Below are 23,977 nucleotides of genomic sequence, written 5' to 3' on the forward strand. Positions count from 1 at the left end.
AGGAAGAGAGGAAGGAAGGAAGGAAGAGAGGAAGGAAGGAAGGAAGGAAGAGAGGAAGAAAGGAAGGAAGGGAAGAAGGAAGGAAAAAAGGGTGGGAGGGTGGGAGGGAGGGAAGAAGGATGGAAGGACCTTATGATGTCTCCCCAGGTAAAATGAAAGCCTCTTGAGAAGAGGGAGAGTTTCACGTTTGTCTTTGTATTCCTGTGTGGAGCACTGTATCTTGTGCATAAGTAGTTATTTAATAAAACCTTACTGATGAATGAATTGTTGATTAGGCCCACTCTTTCACTGGTCCAACTCCCTTAAGATGAGGGAAGGGCAGGCCTAGTAGGGGCAATGGAGTATTGAAAAAGCCCTCCTTGGGAAAGGAAGAGGGGAGGGAGAGAACATGAATCATGTAATCATAGAAGAATATTCTAAACAAACAAATAAATAAAGTTGAAAAAATAAAAAGAAATTTAAAAAAGGGAAAAGCCCCTCCTTGGCTCCCGTACCCTTTTTCTTTTCTTCTCCTGCTCTGGAGAGCTGAACCCTTCCTGAACTCCCTGCCTCCAGGCTTTCCGAGGCAGAGGGGAAGGGAGGTAAGACCCCTCTGGATTCTCACTGCAGACAAGGGGGAGCACTCCCTGCTTTTGCAGTTGGCTCAGCTCACCCACCTCATAAAGAAACTATAAAACAGACCATAAACATTGGTGGGGGTAGTTCGGGCCAATTAGCTGGCAGAAGCCCAAGTTTTAGTGGGTGAAATATCTGGCTGGACTACAGCAACCAGATGGAGACTTTCCCAACCATTAACAAGTTGCACAGACTTCGGCTGCGACAGAACTGGCATGAAGGTCTTAGAAAGAGGCTCCCTCAGGGCAGACACACAAGGAATCCCATTGGGCTAACTGATTCCTGCCTGTGAATAGAATAGGCATAATGCAGAAGTCTTGCTCTCCCCCTTCCCTTTTGTGCTCCCAAGTCCATAAATGTTTATACCACTCAGCCTGTCCTTTATTTACCATCATATATCAGAATAGACAGGCAGCTAGGTACAGTAGATAGATCACCAGTCTGGAGTCAGGCAGACTCATTTTCCCGAGTTCAAATCCAATCTAAGTCACTGGCTGTGTGATCCTGGACAAGTCACTTAACCCTGTTTGCCTCAGTTTCCTCATTTATAAAATGAGCTAGAGAAGGAAGTGGCAAACAACTCCAGTATCTTTGCCAAGAAAACCCCAAATGAGGCCACTTAAATGATTAAGTACAACAAAAACAATCAGAATAGAAGCTTTTTATGCTAGAAGCTGAGGGTATTTGGACAAGTGGAATATTAGAAATATTGGAAAATATGCCTCAGAAATATCCAGCCATTTAGGGCCATCTGATATCAGGCCACTTTCCCTTTTATAAAGTACTTGGGAAGACATTGAATCATAGATTTGGAGCTAGAGAAATCCAACCACTTTATTTTACAGATGAGGAAACTGAGGCCTGGGGAAGTTAAGGGATTTACCCAAGGTCACAGGATCAGAGGTGCAGAGTTAGAAGAAACCTCAGATGCTATCTGTTTCAATCTCCTCATTTTACTGATGAGGAAACTGAGACCCAGATTTGCCTAAGATTTTATGGGAAATAAGATTAGAGGAGTGTTTTTTTTTAAACCTTTGCCTTCTGACTTAGAATCTATATAATGAATCAGTTCTAAGGCAGAAGAGCTGTAAGGGCTGGCCAGATGGGGTTATATGACTTGCCCAGGGTCACACAGCTAGGAACTGTTTGAGACCAGATTTGAACCCAGCTTCTCCCAAGCCCAGGACTGGCTCTCCATCCAATCCACTGAGCCACCTAGCTGCCCTTAAACAAGAGTTTTGAACCCAGATTTTCTGATTCTAAACCAGTCTTCCATTCTAGCACATGGAAGGATGACATGTGGAAGTGCAGCCTGAGAGGTGACCCTGGTACAGATAAATCTCACCCTTACCCCATAAGTGTGAGGTTAAAATGGTGGTCTTCCCCTTCTGGTGCTGCTTAATGAGTTTTGTAACCTGGAGATTAGGTTCAAAGGCAGACATGAAGGAGAACTCACAATTCCTGTCTTTCCTTCTCATACCCCAGCATAATGGAGACTGTTTTATCTTCGGGTCCAACTGAAGGTTTAGAAGTATATCAGGAGTCCCAGAGCCATTGAACTTCCTTAAAAGAAAGTCAGTCTCAAGACCTGGGGCTAGCCCAGGGCAGAGGCAGACACATGAAACCTAAGAGAAGACACTTCTTCAGGTCTATCCCCTTCCCTGATCTTAGGCTTACCTGGGCCCAGCCTCCTCTAAGAAAAGCTTATTCAAGTTTGCCTGTCAGATCTATAGAGAAGGGAATAATTTATGACCAAATAAGAGATAGAGAACATTATAAGATGTAAAAAGGAATAATTTTGATTATATTAAATTAAAAAGATTCTGTCCAAATAAAACCAATGCAACCAAGATTAGAAGGGAAACAACAAACTGGAAGGGAAAGTTTATGACAAATTTCTCAGCTAGAAGTCTCATTTCTCAAATATATAAAGAACTAAATCAAATTTACAAGACTACAAGTCATTCCCCAATTGAAAAATGGTTAGAGGATATGGATAAGCAGTTTTCAGATGAAGAAATCAAAGCCATCAATAATCATGTGAAAAAAGTGTTCTAAATTCCTCTTGATAAAAGAAATGCAAACTAAAACAACTGACACCTATCAGATTGGCCAATATGGCAGTAAAGGAAAATGGTAAATGGTGGAGGGGATGTGGCAAAATTGGGACACTAATGCATTGCTGGTGGAGTTGTAAAATGATCCAACCATTCTGGAAGGAAATTTGGAATTATGCCCAAAGGGCTATAAAACTGTGCATACCCATGGATCCAGTAATACCACTACTATGTCTGTATCCCAGAGAGATCAGAAAAAAGGGGAAAGGACCTTACTTGTTCAAAAATATTTATAGCTGCTCTTTTTGTGGCGGCCTAGAATTGGAAATTGAAAGAGATTCCATCAATTGGGGAATGACTAAACAAATTGTGGTATATGATGGTCATGGAATACTACTGTGCTATAACAGGATGATTTCAGAAAGGACTAGGAAGACCTACATGAACTGATGCAAAGTGAAATAAGTAGAACCAGGAAAACATTGTACACAGTAACTGCAACATTGTGGAATGATCAATTGTGAAAGACTTAGCTATTATCAGCAATACAAAGATCCAGGACAATTCTGAGGGACATGTGACAAAGAATGCTCTCCACCTCCAGATAAAGAACTGTTGGAGTTCAGAATGCAGATGAAAGCATAAGATTTTTCAGTGCTTTATTTGGGTTTGTGTTCTGGGGTTTTGGTTTTATAAAATTACTCATAAAAATGAACAATATGGAAATGTTTTACATGATAATACAGATATAACCCAGATCAAATCGCCTGCCAGCACTGGAAGTGGGAAAGGAAGGGAAGGAGGGAGATAAAATTCAATTTTATTAACTTAGGAAATCTTTGTGGAAAATTTTGATTACATGTAATTGGTAAAAATAAAATAAAAATATAGAAAAGCTTATTCAGTTCTGCTTGACACTTTGTGACCCCATTTGGGGTTTTCTTGGCAAAGATACTAGAGTGGTTTGCCATTTCCTCCTTCAGCTCATGTAACAGATGAGGAAAGTAAGGCAAACAGGGTGAAATGACTTGCCCAGGGTCATATAGCTAGGAAGTGTCTCAGGCTGGATTTGAACAAGAGGATGAGTCTTCCTGACTTACTCACTGTGCCACCTAGCTGCCTTTAAGAAAAACTAGGACATTGTCAATAATGGAAGGAACCACTGGAATTCCCTCTCTCCCTTCCCCTCTCTGGGACAGCCTTCACTTACCTGTGCAACCAAAGGCCACTGTACCCACTGCAGCCAGGTTGATGGCGTACGCCTGTCTCTGGGAGAAGAGCTGCAGCCAGACATCACAGATGCTGACAAACAGGAGGGGGCCCACTGCAAAGAAGTAGCCTGAAAATGAGAAGACATTCAGTATAGTTAGGGGTAAGGTTGAGGCAGCGATGGGATTCACCTCCCAGGCTAAGGCTCAGAAGGAAGGTGCTCCATACCCTCTCCCCATGCAGTCAGTCAGAAGGGCAGCTTCGGCCTCAACCTTCTCGTCCATCCATATGAGGATCAAACTTAGAATGGAAAAGGATCTTAGAGATTATCCAGTCCAAGAATTCTTCACCTGGGATTGCAAACTTATTTTTTAAATCTTGATAAGTGAGTTTCAAGAGATTTTATTCTTGGTAATCCTGTGTATTTTATTTTATGTACGTAAAAACATAATTTTCAAGAAGGGATCCATACTCCCTAAGCAGATCCAGGATATACAAAAATGTTAAGAACTCTTGATTCAGCCCCATCCCCTTATTTTACAGTTAGGGAAGCTGAGGCCCAGAGAAGTGGCTAGTCACTCAAGGTTACCTACGTAGAAAGTAGTTGATCTTTTCACTCAGGAATCAGTACTGTCTTCCACTACCTCATATAGGATAGGGAGAGAAAAATCTCCCAGGAAAATACCTCAGCTGCCTATTTTTTCTCTTTGCCCTAACCCCACAACAGCCAATATTCTGGGGGATAAAGGTAACATGGAAATGTGTTAAAGAGATAATGCATGTATAACCCAGTGGAATTGCTTGTCAAATCTGGGAGTGGGGAGGAGAGAGAAAGGGAGAGAACACGAATCATATAACCTTGAAAAATTCCGTGTTAACTTGTTCCTGGAATAAAATTAAGATGAATTTTTTAAAATTAAAATTTTAAAAATTAAATGAAATAATTAAAAAAAGAATATCTAAACCCAGTGGAAATGCTTGTTGGCTCTGGGAGAGGGAAGGGAAGAAAATGAATTATGTAGACATGGAAAAATATTTTAAAAATTAAAAAAAATACCATTGAGCATAATATAATCTCAAAAATAAATAAATAAAATAAAAAAGGACACCTAGGTCCTAGGCATTGCTTAAAGCCCCATAGGGTCTTAAGGTTGCCTACAAAGAAGTGAGTGGATTCATTTCACATTCATGTGGAATCCAGCGATTTGTACCTGGGGAGGACGGAGATGAAAGAGGCGAGAGGACCTTTTGTTTGGGGTGTCATATGGTATAGCATTGGAGGGGGTAGTGTTAGTGTCACTCACTATATGACCATGGACTGCTGAGAAATGAAGGTGATATAAAGTCATAGACTAGTAGAAGCTGGGAAGGACCTTAGAGATCATGGTGGAAAGAGGGATGGGTTTAGCATCAGAGATCTCTCATTTGAATCCCAGCTGTGCCCCAGAGGAGGCTAGGTGGTGCGGTGGGGAGAGCACTGGGACTAGAGTGAGGAAAATTTGATTTCAAACTCATCCCTCAGACACCTACTAGCTGTGTGACCCTGAGAAGTGACTTAACCTCTGTCTGCCTCAGTTTCCTCAACTATAAAAGGAGGATAATAAGAGCATCTGCCTCACTGGGTTGTTCAAATATCAAATGAGATGCAAAATTTTAATTGTTTAGCAGTGAGCCTGGCTTGAAAGTAGAAGCTATATCTTGAGTAAATTGCTTGACTCCGTGGGGTCTCGGTTTCCTCATCTGTTATTTGGATTAGATCAGTGGTTCTCAAGGTGGAGCCCTCAAATTCCTGGAGGTCTTCAAGCCCCTTTTTGGGGGGACTGTGAGATTAAAGGCAGTTTTATAATAATACTAAGACTTTATTTGCCCATTAAATTGTTCCTCCATTTCCCAACTACACATCTGTGGGAGGCTGGATTTCCTATATAAACTTCAACCAAAATATCACATGACAGAGTGAATGTAGAAGCTATATAGGAGAATGCAGGTGTCTTCTGTTAAGATGGACATTAAAGAAATTTGGAAAAACAATATAAAATAATGCCTCCCTTCTCATTAAAATTTTTTTTGTCTTGGAAAACAAAGTCATTTTTTCATTAAAAGATGTCATTATGTTAATACATAATGGGCTTATTATTTTTTATTTAATTAACAAAAATATTTTAAAATGTATCAGCTTTAATTTCTAATATGGTAACTCTCTATAGATATAACCCACTTAAACAAAAGCTCTTGGGGGTTCTTGGTAATTTTTAAAAGCAAAAAGGAGTCCTGGGACCAAAAAGTTGGAGACCTGCTGGCCTAGAGGTGCCTTCTGGCTATAAATCTATGGCCACCTGATACTCTGCCCTCATTTTAAAAAAGAAAGTCATTTATTATGAACCTAATTTGAAACAATAAAATCAATAAAATACATTTGCAGCTTATTAAACTTTCAAAAGACCTTCCACCTACAGATATCTATAATAATTTCTCTTCCTTTTGTCCACTTCAACCATTTTTCATTGTCCATTGCCTACTGCACTCATCTTTTTAAAACCTTTACCTTCTATCTGAGAAGCCATTCCATTATAAGTTGCAAGGCAGAAGAGTAAGGGCTGGGCAATTGGGGTTAAGTGACTTGCCCAGGGTCACACAGCTAAGAAGTGTCTGAGATCAGATTTGAACCCAGGTCTTCCTGACTCTAGGAGTGGCTCTCAATCCACTCGGCCACCTAACTGCCCCTTTTAAATACTTTTTCTATTTCCCTTTTATGTAATACCTGGTTCCCTTGGTCTTCTGTCTCTTTTCTTCATATTAATTTTTTCTCTTAAGATTATTTTTATTTTTTTCTATGAACTCAATAAACATGAGCATTTTATTATATAAAGAGCACAAAAGATGATTAAAAAGTGACCTTTTCCCTTTTTTTCAAGTGTGTATATATATATATTCATTTAACACAACAGTCATTACAAAACTGCTTCTCTGTGTTCCCTTATGAACTCCCTGCTATAGAAGTTCTTTTCTATGCAATACTAATTATAGCTAGCATTGTTACAGTATTTTAAGGTCCACAAAGCAGCTTATATATACATATATAATTTCACTTGATCCTCACAACCACCCCGGTAGGTGCTACTTTTATCGCCATTTTACAGATAAGGACACCGAGGCTAAGGGAAATTAACTGACTTGCCAAGGTTCACACAGTAAGGTTATAGTAAATATGAACCCAGATCTTCCCAATTCTAGGATAAGTGCTTTAGCCATTGTGCCACTTAGTTATAATGTCCAATTATTGCTCTTTCCAGATTTCTTCCTACTTGCCCTTATTAAGTGTATCCTGGCTTCAGTACTGACTCGGAACCCACGATCTCACCTGTAAAATAGGGCAATAACACATACATTATCTGCTTCACAGAGTGGGAAGTTATAGGAAAAGTGCTTTGTAAACCTTAAAGGTCTACAGAAATGTGAATTATCATCATCTTCATCATTTTCAAGGCTTTGGGAAACTGAGGCTGAGAGAGCAAGAGGATGACTTTGCAAAGTCACACAGCAGATTTGGGTGATCAGGACTCGGGTGATACAACGGAATGGACTGAAGCCAAAGGGCCTATGTTGGAATCCTGGCCCTGCCATTTACTGCTTGGGTGATCTTGGGTAAGTCATTTAACCTCTTTTGACCTCAGTTTCCTCCATTGTAAAATAAGGGGGACTGGGCTAGAATGGCCTCAGAGGTCACATCCATTTCCAGATCTGTGATCCTTGACTTTGTATTTGTATCTCTGGGACTCAGCACAGTGCCTGGCACATAGTAGGGACTTAATTGATTAATTAATTAGTTTTACTTGATGGATAAGTTGATAATCAGCTGTTCCATCAGGGTTGACCCTCAGGTGAGCCCTGAGCAGCGGTGAAGGGCACTGACTTACCCACGGTGATCCTGGTATGTAGGCTTAACATCTCCACCAGGGCATTGTTCAGGAGGACAGCCACCAAGGCGACCAGGATGTAAGTGAGACTCATGTCGAACACAATTGAAGTCCCTGCAGTGCAGAGAGACGGGGATCAGAAAACAAGATGCTCCTTCCCTGTCTGGCCTCTCCCCAGCCTGAAAGGCAGGATGCTGGCTGCAGTGGAGGGAACTGGCAGAAGAAAGGACTTGCCCCTCTCTTTTCCACACTCTCTATGGAACAGACTCTGTGTGGCTCCCCATCACTCACAGGCCATTTTCCCTTCTGACCCTCCTGGTTTCATTGCCCGCTATGCCATTTAGAGGAAGCAGAGTAGGTGTAGGACTCTGTCACTCTCAGACATCATTTAGACAGTCAAGAAGTTGCGGCTGCTGAGTGACAGAAAGGCGTGTCTTTGCTGAGATGAAGGAGGCTCTCTAGGTCTCTGAAACCGCTCCTTGCCCAAGCCGTTAATGAGGAGAGGGAAGGAAGCATCAAGAGCACATGGTGTCACGTAATGGATAGACTGCTGAACTCGGACTCAGAAGCCTTGGGTTCAAATGGAGTTATGGACTTGGTATCAGAAATACCAGAGTTCAAATATTATATGACCCAGGAGCTTTCTGGCTTACAATTGTTATTAAGGCAGAAAGTAAGGATCTTCAAAAAAGAAAAGAAGGAAGGAAGAAAGGGAGAAAAGGAGGGAGAGAAAGAAGAAGGGAGGGAGGAAAGGATGGAGAGAGAGTAGAAGGGAGGGGGAGAGAGGAAAGGAGGAAGGAAGGAAGGAAGGAAATAAAGAAAAGTATATTTAAAATGTCTTATGTGGCATGGAATTATGGATTTGGAATTAGAAATGCCAGAGTTCAGATCCTACTTCAGACATTTTCAAGCTGTGTGACCCTGGGCAAGTCACTTAACCCCAACTATCTAGCCCATGTGGCTCTTCTCTTTTACAAAAGACACTAAGACATAAGAAAAGTTGTTGTTGTTGTTATAAGGGGAGGGGGATTATCATACTTGTATTACCTAACTTTTGAGATTTTTGTGAGAGAAATTTTTTTAAACCTTAAGGCATTATATAAGAATGAATTCCTATTATTAGGATGATAGAGTTAGAGCTACAAGGGACGTTAGAAATCATCACTCCCCACCTCCACCCTCATTTTATAGTTAGGGAAACTGAGGCCTAGTGAAGTTAAGAGATTAAGCCCGGGGTAAGTAACATGGTTAGTGTTTGAGGCCAGACTGTAATCCAGTTCTTCCTTTTTTAAATATTATTTTATTCCCCCCCCATTTTATGAAAAAACAATCTTTTCCCCCTCTTTCCCCACCTTTTTAAAACCCTTAACCTTTTATTTAAAATCAATACTGTGTATTGGCTCCAAGGCAGAAGAGTGGTAAGGGCTAGGCAATGGGGATGAAGTGACTTGTCCAGGGACACACAGTTAGGAAGTGTATGAGGTCAAATTTGAACCTAGGATCTCCCCTTTCTGGCTTTCAATTCACTGAGCCACCCGGCTGCCCCCTGAACAATCTTTTTAACATTAAAATTTTTTTTTTGAGTTCTAAATTCTCTCCTTTCTTCTGAATCTCCCTCTTTGTCCTCCTCACTCCCTGAGTTAGTAAGCAATCAGATGCAGATTTTATATATGTAATTATGTAAAACATTTTTCTATATCAGTCATTTTGTGGAAGAGATCTCCAATATAAAAAAAAAAAGAACAAAACAAAAAAGAAATATGGTGCGTTTCGGTCCGCACTCAGACTCCACCAGTTTTTTCTCAGAAGGCAGATCAAACCAGGTCTTCCTAACTCCAAGTTCAGTTCTCTATCCACTGTACCATGTTGTCTCTCAAGACCTGATCACTTTCCCTGCCTCTTACCAATGCATTTCCCTCAAATGCCCAAATACCAAGGGCATGGGAACTGGAAAGGTGCATTGTTATTACGATGATCCTATAGCCTCATTTTGTGCTTTGGAAACCATTCTTCCTGATCGGCAATGGGTAGCACAGTTGATTGAAATTCTTCTCAATCCTCATTTTTCCCATGATGATGTTTTCCATCCCTAAGCCTGCATCCTCTCCAAGTCTATTCCTCTTTCCAAAATCCTGATTTCTATTGAGGAAACCATCATCCTACAAGTCAGCCAAGTTACTAATCTCTCAGTCCTCCACAGTCTTTCATTCTCGAAGCCCATTTAGTGGTTTAAGTCTTATCCATTTCACTGCCACCTCTTTTGCATCTATCCCATTCTCTCCACTTGCATAGCCACCACCCTCATTCAGACCCTAACCACTTCTTCACCAGTCTTATGGGGAAAACCAGGGGAGATCACTTAAATATTATATGTGGGTTCAGAAGGGTGAGTAGGAGACAGGAATGGACAATAAGTGGGGACTTAACAAGTTAGGGAAGCTGGGTTTAACTGTTAGGGGAAATGACTGATGACAGAAGGGACAGTTAGGTGCTGTCACCCTGCCCCACCTAGACAAGGAGTCTGTGAAAACCAGCAAGCAAATGTCAAGAGGGTTTGTAACAAATTTAATTAAGGGAACTATGCTCTAAAGCAGGGGTAGGCTCTTTTGAGGGCCAGATATGGCTCTTTATGCAGGAGCCACAAAGTCAATTTTTTTTCAGGCGCTGTTACAGGAGCGTGCACTGTGAGCACTGTACAGCTCTCACGAAATTACATTTTTAAAAAATGTGGCGTTTATGGCTCTCACGGCCAAAAAGGTTGCTGACCCCTGGTCTAACGGATGGAATAGGGGTTTCTATACTTCCAGACTAGGGGAAAACCACAGGGTCAGGGGAGGGACTTATCTACACTGAACTGAGACCTAAAGCAAGACAGGGCCCAAAGAATAGCAGGACTGAAGTGGGTATCCTCACAGCAGAGTCCTGACACACTCTAGCGATGTTGCAGCTCTTCCAGGACCACTAGCTGTACTCTTTCAGGTGGGTAGATTCTGGGAGCTAACCCAGCCTAAGTTAACCTACAACTCGGGTTGGAATTACTAGTCTCTACCAAAAATCCCTCACAAGTAGATGTCAGTCTTCCTTCTGGATATCAGGAATTCTGGGTGCAAACTCCACTTCCTCTGAGGTCTCCCAGGATCAGTTCCAACTTGTCCCAACCACCGTGGAGTCTGTCTCAGAGAGAGAGTCACACTTCCTGCTTCCCCATTCCATTTAGAATTCTCCAGCCCTGCTTGCTAGGTCTCCTAAATAATAATTTAGTAAACTTCCTCACACCAGACAGTGACAACTATTTCCTAACTGGTCTCCCTGTGTCATGTCTCTCCCTACTCCAAAGCATCCTCTACATAGCTGCTAAGTGATATGCCTAAAGCACATACCCAACTGTCACTCCCTCCCCTGCTCTAAAAACATCAATGACTCCCTTTTACCTCAAGGATCACATACAAACTCCTCTTATTTGGCATTCAAGGCTCTTTACAATCTGGCTCCAGTCTCTCTTTCCAGACCTATTACACATTATTCCTCTTCACACACTTCATTCCAGCAAAATCAGTGAACTACAAAGCTAGCATTCTCCATGTACAATAGTCCATCTCCTAACTCCATACTTTTATATGGGCTATCCACTATGCCTGGAATGCACTCCATTTTCACCTCTACCTTTTGGCGTCCCTAATTTTCTTCAGAGCTCAGATCAGGTGCCACCTTCTTGATCTCCCCAGATGCTAGTGCTCAGCTCTGAAATTATTTTGCCTTGACTGTATATAGATTTTATTTGCTTATGTGCATACATATTGTTTCCTCAAAAGAACGTAAGCTTCTCGAGGGCAATTATGTTACATTTTTGTCTTTGTATCTCCAGCATCTAGTGCAGTGCCTGACATATAGTAGGAGTTTCTTAAGTGTATGGTGATTGATCAGAGAGATCAGCTTCTCAATTTTTTTTGTTTTTTTGTTTGTCCTTTGTTTCCAAAGAAGACCAAAGGACATCATGGGAGAATGTCTTGTTTGTTTTTTTTTTTTTTAAACCCTTACCTTCTGCCTTGGAGTCAATACTGTGTATTGACTGCAAGGGAGAAGAGTGGTAAGGGTGGGCAATGGGGATCAAGTGACTTGCCCAGGGTCACATGGCTAGGAAGTGTCTGAGGCCAGATTTGAACCCAGGACCTCCCAACTCTAGGCCTGGCTCTCAGTCCACTGAGCTACCCAGCTGCCCCCTGAGAATGTCTTGATTTGAGAATGAATTAGATTTAAGCGCAGCAGATCTCACTCTCTCATCCAGGGTCATCAAAGTCCAGAGGCAAGACAAAAGTCAGGGTACTGACAATGACCCAGAATGCAGTGGATGATCTTAGCATCTACATTGTCTTACCCAGCTCTCAGAGCTCTATAATGCCTGCTTCAGCTACTTTCACGGCTGTAGGAACAAATTGTTCTCACTTGCCCATTCCCTTGGGAGAAGTCTTCTTAGTCTTGGAGTAAACGCCATACCCCACCCACCCCAGCTCACTGATGGGTTTGTGGCCATTTGGTTACCCTCAACCTGGTTTAGCCCATCTGCTAAGATGGTTTACCAGGGTATGGCCAGTGAGCATACTAAAGCTTCTTGGTGCCACAGGTGAGAGTTGAGTGATTGGTGGACACCAAAGGTGAATGAGCAGCCCTGAAAAGGACTCAGCCAGCCTTCAAACCAGAGGTGCTAGGCCTCCTTGAAGACCCAGGTAGTGCAGCTTCTTAACTATTTTCTTACCTAAATGGGGTAGAAAGTCTTCCAATGCCATAACGGGTCATTTCTAAAGTTCTATTACAAAGTTCTCACTTTTCAGCACAGAAACAAACTGGAATTTGTTTATTTTTTCAAAGGAAGGGGAGTGATGGTGTAGTCTAGGTCCAATTATGGCCCACTCTTCTTCCCAGCATTCCTTTGAGGGTGAAAGGAATTTTCTAACATCACAATTCAGCAGTTCTTTGCAGAGAGTCTGGTATGAATATTAACAGTAATTTAGGGGTAACTTACATTGGCATTTCACCAACTCTATACCTAGGATCACAGAATCACAGAAGCCTGGGTTTCAAGCAATGAGGGACTTTAGAGGCCATTGAGTCCAATGCCTTCATTTTATAGGTGAGGAAACTAAGACACATAGTAGTTAAATGATTTGTCTAAAGTCACACATTTCATGAGTGAAGATTTAAACTCAGGTCATCCCACTGCAATCAGCATACCTAGCACTTAGTGTACGTGACCCCAGCCTCTGAAGAATCATAAAAGGAAATTTAACAATTTATTATAAAAGAATTGTGAATTGTTAATTGTAGGAAGTCACGAAACTGGGACTTTTTCATCTCACAGACCAGAAATTACTCATCAAGGCAAGGTTTCATGGACTCAGAATAGCACAATGAGAAGAGAAAGCTATCTAGTCTAGCCCATATCAAAGCAGAAATCCTGTCTATGATAACCCAGATCAAGTCATCCAACTTCTTGAAGATCTCTACTAATGGGGAGTTCACTACCTGTTGAGGCAGCCTCCTCCATTTTTGGATCTCTTTAGTTAAGATCATTAGGAATTTTTCTTGATTAAAACCACTTCTTTAGTTTCTTTAAGCAGTCTCTATGACACAACTATTAGTTCTCTGAACATTTTAATTAAATTCTTCTTTTTTAAAATTACTTTTTTTCAGCCAATGAATATATATCCCTTCTCTCTTTCCTGCTTCCTTCTCCCCAGTCTCCCTACGGGAAAAAGCAAAAAAAAAAAAAAAAAAAAAAAAAAACCAAAAAACCCTGATATAGTCAAGCAGAGCAAATTGCTTCATTATCCATGCCTAAAAAAATCTGTCTCAATCTTTACTCTGACTCCATCACCCTCTTTCAGCAAGCAGTAAATTTCATCATAAATCCTCTGGAATAGAGGCTGATCCTTATATTAAAAAGAGTTCCTACAACTTTCAAAGTTGTTTGTCTTTACAATATTGTTATTTTTGTATAAATTGTTCTGCTTCTTCTCACTTTCCTCTGCATTAGTTCATCCACGTCTTTCCATGTTTCTCTGAAACCATTTGCTTTGCCATTTCCTGTAACACAGTAATATTCTATCATATTCATGAATCATAATTTACTTATCCATTCTCCAACTGATTGGCATCTTCTAATTTTCCAATTTTTTGCCACTGCAGAAAAGATCTGCTATGCAGAACCAGGAGATCATGATATACAGTAACTACAATATTGTGGAACAATCAAATGTGATAGACTTTGCTACTACCAGCAATATAATGATCCAGGACAACTCTGAAGGACTTATGACAAAGAATATTATCCATCTCCAGAGAAAGAACCATTAGAGTAGGAATACAGAGGAAAACATAGGATTTATCATTTATTTAGGTATATGATTTGGGGGTTTGGTTTTATAAGATTATTCACTTACAAAAATGAATAATATGGAAACGTTTTGTGTGATAATACATGTATAACCCAGATTGAATTGCTTGTCAGCTCTGAGAGGGGAGAGGGAAGAAAGAGGGGACAATGTAGATCATATAACTTCAGAAAACTTATGTGGAAATTTGTTATTAAAATAAAAATCCAAATGGAAAAAATATCTGCTACGATTATTTTTGTATATGTAGGTACAAAAACATTCTTATTTCTTTGCTATCTTTGAGGATATAGATCTAGGAATGGTAGGCCTGCTCAAAGGGTATGCATAATTTAATAGATTTCTGATCATAGTTCCAAATTGTTTTCCAGAATGGCTAGAGAGTTCCCAGCTCCATAAGCAATGCATGAATACACCTGTTTTTTCCATAGCCCCTCCAACATTTGTCTGAGGCTGATCAAGTTTAAGTGTCTTGCCCAGGTTCACATAGTTAATAAATGTCTGGATGAGGCCTTAAATTCACTTTTCAACTCTAAGTCTAGTACCCTATCCACTATGCTACCTACTTGCCATCTTTGGAATATTCTCAATGGCTGCAAAGTCTCATATTTTGAGGATGGATTTGACTTTTGGAAACAACTCAAGTCATTTAAAGGTCATTCTGGTGATGAATATGGGAGGATATCAGGCTGTTTGGAGGGCAAGATGTGAAAAATGAAGCTTGACTATAAAGTGACTGCCACATGTGGCTTATGAGCTGGTTTTGGTGGCTACTCTCAATGATGTTTCCCAAATGGGTTAAGAAAGGGTTGTGTGGTTGGTTGGTTGTAGTTCATACTCAAAGAGGACCAAGTAATATCATGGTGATGTCTTTTAACTCAAGAATAAACTGGTTTTAAGTGGGGCAGAGTTGCACAAAGTCATCAGCCTCATTCTCTCTTCTAGTCATCCAAGTTCATTGGCAAGAGAAAATTCATGATGACTGGTGATGGCTCAGGATGCAGTGGACAATTTTGGCTTCTTTGATGTCCAAACAAGCTCTGGGCAATCCATTGTGCTAATTTCTACTGCCTTCTTGGCAGCTGGAACAAATTGCTTTCATCCCTTCCTTCTATTGGGGGAAGTCTTTGAATGCCTAGGGTAGATACCCCACTCCCCCATAACTCGCCAACATAATTGAGTCACTCTCATCCTAATTTAGTCCACCTACTGACATGGTTTCACTGGGTATGGCCACTGTGCATGCTACAGTTTCATGGAGCCACAGGGAGAGCTGAGTAGCAGCTGGACACCAAAGAAGGAAAACAGCACTTAACAGAGCTCAGCAAGCCCTCACTCCAGAGGTTAGTACCTCTTCCATCTTTCCTGAACACCGGCATAATGGGTTCAGAGGGGAGCATTACAGAATGGTAGCTTCCCACTGTAATAAGTAAATAGTCTCCCAAGGCAACTATTTTGAATGGGCCAACATTTAGCTGGATGAACATATTCTGGCTTGCTTTAAAAATTACCCAGTCTCATTGCTTCATATCTCTAGAAACACAAAATCATTGCCATGCCACTGGATGCCTAATCCTGGCAATGGGTTTGCCTTGACCTACCCCCAACCTGTCACCTGGTTCCCCTCAGGACCAAAGGCATAGGACAAGGTTTAAGCGAGCAAAAACAAAACTATCTGGGCCTCTTGGGGAGACTAAACCTTGTTCTCCTGCACCAAAGCCATTTGAAATGCCACATAAATGTGAGCTCTCATTATTCTTCATAGCTTTGGAGTTTGAAGGACCTTTGAGATCATCTTGTCTTATTCCCTCGTTTTATAAATGAGGAAATTGAGACCCAGAGGGATTAAGTAATTTGCCCGAAGTCACACAGGTAGATCTAGAGTTAGAAGGTATGTTAAAGGCCATCTCATTCAGTCTCTTCATTTGATAGATGGAAAAATTGAGGCTAATGGAGATTAAGTGACTTGCCCAAGGTCACAAGGTCCTGTGTCTCTAAGGTCTCTTTTCATTGTACCACACTCTGACTAGTGTCTCATCCCACTAAGTCAGATAGAGACCAAAGGCTGAGCCACTGTCTGAAGTACCTTCAACTTCATTGTTGGTCTTGAACAGGGTGACCACTAAGATATCTTCCCATTGTAAAATTACATGATTCATCTCATCCTTGTTGTTGTTCATACTTTGTTTTTTTTTTGTTGTTGTTATTTTTTTAAAAACCCTGACCTTCCGTCTTAGAGTCAATACTGTATATTGGCTCCAAGGCAGAAGAGTGGTAAGGGCTAGGAAATGAGGGTTAAGTGACTTGCCCAGGGTCACACAGCTGGGAAGTGTCTGAGGCCAGATTTGAACCTAGGACTTCCTGTCTCTAGGCCTGGCTCTCAATCCACTGAGCTACCCAGCTGCCCCCTCATCCTTTGTTTTTAAAGAAGACCGATGATATCACAGTATTGGCATAAAATAGTGGATGTTGGGTGATGTCTTGATTTGATATGAACTGGATTTAAACGAGACAGAGTGTCACAAAGTCATCCACCTTGCTCTTTCATCCAGTCTTCCAAGTCCAATGGCAGGACAGAAGTCAGGATGACTGGTGATGGCCTGGGACACAGTGGATCACCTTGCTGTCTTTGATGTCTGCCCAATCTGTCAGCACTCCACAGTGCCTGTTTCAGCTGCCCTCATGGTTATTGGAACAAATTGTTCTCATCTGCCCATTCTACCATGGGAATCTTCACATGCTTGAGGGAGATTCATCTTGTCCTAATTATTTGGTGGATGCTGAATGGGACCCAGGACAAAGCAAGCCCAAGCCACACTGCCCCTGCCAACCTGAAATCCTTCCCACCAACATGGATGGATGGATGAAAAGCCCCTCGGACACCAGTTCCAATGTGCCCCCTACAGACACAGCCTAGAAGTCTAAGGCTTTATAAAAGGGAGGGACCCATTTTCCACCAGGAGGCTGGAACTTACCTGGGTATTTGTGGTGCAGATAATCCACATCTGTGATAAAACTGTTGTATGGTAGGAGAAAGCCCACTCCAGCCAACAGCATGGCAAAGTATATGCCATGGTACTGGTCATCAGGTTCAGGCTCCTCCGTCGCTAAAAGCCCAAACCCATGAGAGAGAAAGTGAGGCTCCTATCCCAAAGCTACTGTGAGCAACAATAGTAACAACAGCTGGTGTTTACTTAGGGTTTTTTTAACTTTACCTTTCCTCTTAGAAGCAATACTGAGTATTGGTTCTAAGGCAGAAGAGTGCTAAGGGCTAGGCAATGGGGTGGTGGTGGTAAGTGACTTACCAGGGTCACACAGCTAGGAAGTATCTGAGGTCATATTTGAACCCAGGACCTCCTGTCTCTAAGCCCAGCTCTCAATCTACTTAGCCACCTACCTGACTCCTTATTTAGTGTTTTTAAGTTTGCAAATTGCTTAACAGTTTTACCTCATTTGAACTGGATGTCAAATTTCTGGATTTCCTTATGATCATCTTACCTTGGCAATAACCAAAAAAAATAAGAAACAGCTAGGTGGTGTGGTAGAGAGAGGGCTGGGCTCAGAGTCAGGAAGACCTAAGTTCAAACTCTCCCTCAGAAGCTTAACTGTGTGACCCTGGACAAGTCATTCAAATGCTCTGGGTCTCAGTTCTTTCATCTCTAAAATGGGGGAGAAGGGGTTGGATTTGGTGCTCTCTAAAGTCCCTTATGGCTCAAAATCTAGGGTTCTGCCATCTTAGTCCTGAAACTTTTAACTTTTTATGGCTGAGCCCCTTTTCCCTCTTCAGTCAAATAGGGGCCCAGATGTCATATTGGACTAGATCAGTGATGGGCAAACTACACCCCCGGGGCCAGATGGGGCCCCCGAAATGTTCTATCCAGCCAGAAGACATTATTTCTAATCTGACGAATACAATGAGTAGGATACAATACAATGAAACTTCGAAAGACTTGCCTTAGAAACAGACTGACAGATGAGCATTTCCTTTCCTTTGGCCCCCTCTTTAAAAAGTTTGCCCATCACTGGACAAATGTATAGGTTCCTTTCAGCTCTATCATCCTGTGACTGTTTATATCCAGGAGGAGAGAGGAGAGAGGTAGCTGAGGGATGTATGTATCCACAAAATATGTACCGTTGCATATGGAATAAGAATCCATGAATTTAGACCTCCTAGGTTTTATAGTTAGGGAAGGTCTATTACCTTACTTTAGTTTATTAAATCAGCAGATACCCACTATGTGCCCAATTCTTTGCTACTTTTCATAGGCAAGACATGAGAAGAAGTGGCCTTGTCCTCAAGTTACTTACAATCTAGTTGAAAAGAAGACCAACATCAATAGCATAAAAGAAGACCAACATCAATAGCATAAAAGAAGACCTTATGTAATTGAGTGCTCTAGTATGTAAGAAAAAATGTAATTAATTAGCTTGCAATCACATTGTTAATTAATGTAACATTGTAACTCTCTATGTATAGTAAGAGATAGGCTCAGTTATTAGTTCATTGAATAACTGTGTAAGAGATAATAATCAGTAAGGATAATCAAGAAATAGTCATAAAGTATGCTCTGTCAGTAATTAAAGTTAGATCAATTCCCTACACACTTTTGACCTGAACTCTCAGAATTATGTCACAGGATAGGAGAGGCTTGGGGAACTTGCCTTGTGGTTTGCTGACCATCTGGCACCCCAAAAGGGAAATACCTCAGTGGCCCCCCACTAACTGGGAAGGGTCAGAGGCTTATAGAGAAGAACATATGTGCTAAAGAGTGAGGGGAGGGGGCAGCTGGGTAGCTCAGTAGACTGAGAGCCAGGCCTAGAGATGGGAGGTCCTAGGTTCAAATCTGGTCTCAGACACTTCTCAGCTGTGTGACCCTGGGCAAGTCACTTGACCCCCATTGCCTACCCTTACCACTCTTCTGCCTTGGAGCCAATACTCAGTTTTGACTCCAAGATGGAAGGTAAGGGTTTTTAAAAATAAATAAATAAATAAAAATGAAGAGTGAGGGGAAATAGGGCAACCTACTACTATCTCTGTTTTCCACATCTGTAAAATGGACACAATCATGTCTATCTCTTCAAAAGTGGACTGGCAAGGTATAAAAGAAAGGTGTTACTGTGGGCCTAAAGACTAAGCATCCATCTGGCTTTGTGGTGGCTCACCAAGATTATTCTTCCCCCACCATTTCATGGGGACTCTGTCATCTTTGAAATAACGAGCAGGGTTCCTTTATGAGTTTAACTTTCATTCAGAGCCAAGATTGGAAAAACTTGTTCAATCAATAATTGCCCCTCACTTGCCAGGGGATATTTTATCATTCCAGATGTTGAATTTTTAATAAGAAAAGTCTTTTCCCAATAAGAGCATGTGGTGATATCTCAATTGGGCATGCCCCAGTAAAGATGGAAGATGCTTTGAAAAAGGGCACTTGGGAGTAAGTGAAGGGCAGGAAGGGTCCGAGGTTGGGTGACTGTGCAGCAGAAAGTCCCCCCTGGGCCTGGCAGAGGATCAATAGTGCATCTGAGCTGAGCACGAAGGGATAAATATAGCCAGCATCCCAGAGTTCCCTTGGTGTAGACAAAGAGAGCAGCCGGGGTAAGCAGTGGGAAGCATAATTACCCCTCTGGTGATGTACAAAGGATCAAAGTTGCCTCGTATGAGGCAGCCAAGACCTGAACAGCCATACTGAGCAACAGGCAAGAGGGCCAGAACTGATACTCAGTGTGTAAACACAGCTGGCTCTCCCTCTGGCCCCGTGGTTGGGGCTGCCCACTTTAAGGGAGTCTATTGACCAGGTAAGTGGTTTTTCCATCATTGTCTCTATAATGTCTTTATTCTCTGTTACTAAGGAGATCCTATCGTGGTGTCAAATAGTGCAGATCTAAATAGGAAATGATCTCTGCTTTCTCCAAGAGCTCTCAGAGAGAGGTAACTAATTAAAACCTTCCAGCAGTTGAGCCAAGGAGAGACTTTTCCCCTCGTTTTTGCAGTAAGGAACTGAAGATTAAATATTTCGGAAGATGGAGAGAACACATGGGGACAGCCCAGGGAGAGGAATATAGCTCTTCTAAGGGCCCAATTTGGTAGCAGTATTACTCTATAAAATAACAATAGTTAACATTTTTATAGTGTTTATTATATGCCAGACACTGTGAAAAGTGCTTAACCATTACTATCTTATTTGATCTTCATAACAATCCTGCGATTGCTATTATGAAGAAACTGAGACAAGCAGGGTCAAACAGCTGGTAAGTATCTGAAGCTAGATTTGAACTTAAGTCTTCCTGACTTCAGGTGCAGCACTCTAGCCACTGTGTCACCTCAGTGATGCATTAAAAAACAATAGCTACTCCCTTTCCCCATAGAAGTTCAAGGATTGCAAAGCACTTTTCCTCTAATAATCTTATGAGAAAGATAGTACAAGTTATTTTACTCCCCATTTTATAAACTGGGTCTCAAAGAGCTTGTGTGAGTTGTTCAAGAATAGCAATAGTTGGTTTTGGAGGAATTTTTTTTGCTTTAAATCCTTACTTTCCATCTTAGAATTGGTTCCAAGGCAGAAGAGCAATAAGGACTAGGAAATTGGGGCTAAGTGACTTGCCCAAGGTCACCCAGCTAGGAAGTATCTCAGGCCACATTTTAACCCAGGACCTCCCGTTTCTAGCCTAGCTCTCAATTCACTGAGTCACCTAGCTGCCCTTAGAGTTGAGTTTAAAACCTAGGACTTGAATCCAAATCCAAAGCTCCAAACTCTCCAGTGGAATTTGTGGAGATGCTGGAACAAAGACCAAAGGGGCCAGAGAAACCTCAAAGGATCATAGATTAGAGCTAGAAGGACTCTTGGAGAGACCATCAAACCCACACTCCTCATTTTACAGGTAAGGAAACTGAGAAAAGTTCCCAAACATATCTCCAGTCTGTAAATGGCAGAACTGGTACTCGAACCCAATCCACTGTACCACATTGCCTTCCCATTGCCTTTTCTTCAGGTCTGGTTGGGGTTATACCACTGTTTATGATGGCTGAAATAGACCTTTATGAAGGCAGGGGAATGGTCTCGACAACCCCTTTAGATCCCCTTCAGTCCAAGAATCCAATGTTCAATCCACTCCCCCCACACTACCTCCCCACAGCCTTTTCTTGACATTTGGAGGGGTCTCTAAAACTATCTATGATGGCTGAAATATTGACCTATCTGAAGGCAGGAGGATGGGTTCAATGACCCCCCCTAGATCCCCTTCAGTTCAAAAATCCAATGTTTAATCTACTTCCATACATTGCTTCCCCACTGTCTTTTCTTGAAGTCTGGAGGGGGCTCTAAGACTATCCATGATGGCTGAAATATCTGAAGGCAGAGGGATGAGCTCAGTGGGCCCTCTAGATCCCTTTCAGTCCAAGGATCGTATGAGTTATATTAAATATAGTTATTATTTCAGTGCCATTGTGACACTAAGTATTCATTTGTTTGTTTATTTATTTATTTTTAGGGCTTTAAAGTTTATTTTATTTTGATACTAAGTATTTAAATAGCAATTTAAATTACAGAATTCCAAAGCTTTCTGCTTTTCATTTTAGATCTTTAGTTCTGACTTTCTTTAGTTCCTGACTACCAGTCAGGAGTTTCATACAATAGACATCAGCCACCATCTTTACCTTACATAGAGACTGAGGTCACATGCCTGAGTCACAGATCTTCAGGTAAGGAGTCAGAAGAACAACTTATTGATTCCAAATTTCCTTCCTATTCTCTGACCACTGGGAAGCCCTCTCTCCTCACCCAGAAGGATCAGAACTTCCTGACTTAAGTTTAACGCTATCAACTAAACCACCTAATTACTTGGTAAATGCTTGTTGAATGTCATTTTTCTGATTATGGCTCAGCCTAGAATCAGTCAAGAGAAAAGGCTCTAAAATAAAAGACTCCTAGAAGTTTAAAGGAAGTTTGAGAATTTACCTAATTCATTCCCCTGTCTCTGAGCTTCATTCAAACCAACTCACAGCAGTTAAGCTGGTGATGCGAACTCTAACTCTATTCCCAGCCCATCCCTGGGTAGACTCCATCCCTGAGCCTCTTCTGGGTACCCTTTGGAAGATAATTCTCCATTATTGTTACCTGGCTCCATAAAAGTCAAGACTCCTTTGGCCTGGTTTCCTTTGGCTTGGAGCTCCTCTTCTTCCAACTGGTAGCTGTCAAAACTGAAGCTCATCACCACATTTCCCTCTGGTGTCACTACTGGACTGAGCTCCTTGAAGTGTTCTCCCCCAACTGACCCCATGGCTACTGCCCTTTAAAAGAAGAACAAAGGAGAATAAACAGATGGGAAAAGCATAGAATTCCTTTTTTTGATATTACATTTTATTTTTCTAATCAATAAAATGATCCTCTCCCCACCCCCTCCACAATGAGAAAAAATAAACCCTATAATAAATATGAATAATCAAGTAAAACAAATTCCCACATTAGTCATGTCCAAAAGAAATTAGGTCTCAATCTATACTCTGAATTCATCTTGTTATCTGAAGGCATGTTTCATCTTGAGTTCTTTTTTTAAAAAAAAATCCTTACCTTCTGTTTTAAAATTAATACCAAGTATTGATTCTAAGGCAGAAGAGTGCTACGGGCTAGGCAACAGGATTAAGTGACTTGTCTGGGAAGTGTCTGGGGCCAGAATTTGAATCCAGGACCTCCCATCCCATTATATAGTAGTGGCTCTCTACCTACTGAGTCACCTAGCTGCCCCTACTATGAGCACTTTGGAATTGTGACTGGTCTCTACATTGACCACAGTTCCTGAATCTTTCAAAGCTGTCTGCCATTACAATACTGTTGTTATTGTTTTCCTGGTTCTTCACATTCCCTCTGCATCAGAACATAGGAGTCTTCCCATGTTTCTGTGAAACCATTCCCTCCATCATTTCTTACCTCACAATGGTATTCCATTATATTGATTTATTTTTATTATTATTTTCTAAACTTTTACCTTCCATCTTAGAACCAATGTTCTAAGGCAAAAGAGTAGTAAGGGCTAGGCAATGGAGGTTAAGTGATTTGCTCAGGTTCTCCCATCATAGTTATAAATCATTTAGCCATTCCCTAATTGATGGGTACTTCTTCATTTTTCAATTCTTTGCCACTGGAAAAAAGGAGCTGTTGTAAATATTATTTGTGCATATAGATCCTGTCTTCTTTCTTTGATCTCTTTGAGGGTATAAACCTAGTAGTAGTACTTCTGGATAGAAGGGTATGTACAGTTTAATAATTTTTAGAACATAGAAACACAAAATTAAAAAGCTAGATGGGGCCCCTAGAACACATTTAGCCCATCCCCTAGCATTTGGAACTAAGGTAGATGATTGTCTAGTCATTCCTTGACAATCTTTGAAAGTTTCTGTCTCTTTTTTTTTAACCCTTACTTTTTGTCTTAGTAACAACTCTAAGACAGAAGGATTAGGATTAGGCAAATGGGGTTAAGTGACTTGCCCAGGGTCACACAGCTAGGAAATCTCTGAGGCCAAGTTTGAAAGTGTGGGTATCTCTTAAGGCATCTAGGTTATACAGTAGATAGAATGTTGAACTTAAGAGTCAGGAAGACCCTCGTTCAAATCCTGCCTCTGAATATAGCAGATGTAGACAAGTCACTTAACCTTCCTCTGTGGCCTCAGGCTCATCTGGAAAATATAGATATGATAACATCTATCTCACAAAATTTGTATGAGGATCAAATGAGATAAAATATGTAAAGTGCTTCCTAATCCTTAAAGTACTATGTAAATATTTTTATCATTATT

At 41.2% G+C, this 23,977-nt stretch overlaps 1 protein-coding gene across 1 annotated transcript in view; it reads right to left on the reverse strand.

The window, feature by feature from the left end:
• SLC29A4 (solute carrier family 29 member 4) overlaps positions 1–22,464 on the reverse strand; it is a 42,379-nt gene extending 19,915 nt beyond the window's left edge. The window contains exons 1-4 of the mRNA XM_044678765.1: positions 22,302–22,464; positions 17,163–17,294; positions 7,799–7,912; positions 3,883–4,011 (exon numbers count right to left, since the gene is read on the reverse strand). Of these exons, the coding sequence (XP_044534700.1) occupies positions 3,883–4,011; positions 7,799–7,912; positions 17,163–17,294; positions 22,302–22,464 (538 nt within the window). The remainder of the gene's footprint in view (positions 1–3,882; positions 4,012–7,798; positions 7,913–17,162; positions 17,295–22,301) is intronic.
• Between the last annotated feature and the right edge of the window lie 1,513 nt (positions 22,465–23,977).

Source organism: Gracilinanus agilis, chromosome 1 (assembly GCF_016433145.1).
Source record: "Gracilinanus agilis isolate LMUSP501 chromosome 1, AgileGrace, whole genome shotgun sequence".
NCBI classification, from domain to species: Eukaryota; Metazoa; Chordata; class Mammalia; order Didelphimorphia; family Didelphidae; genus Gracilinanus; species Gracilinanus agilis.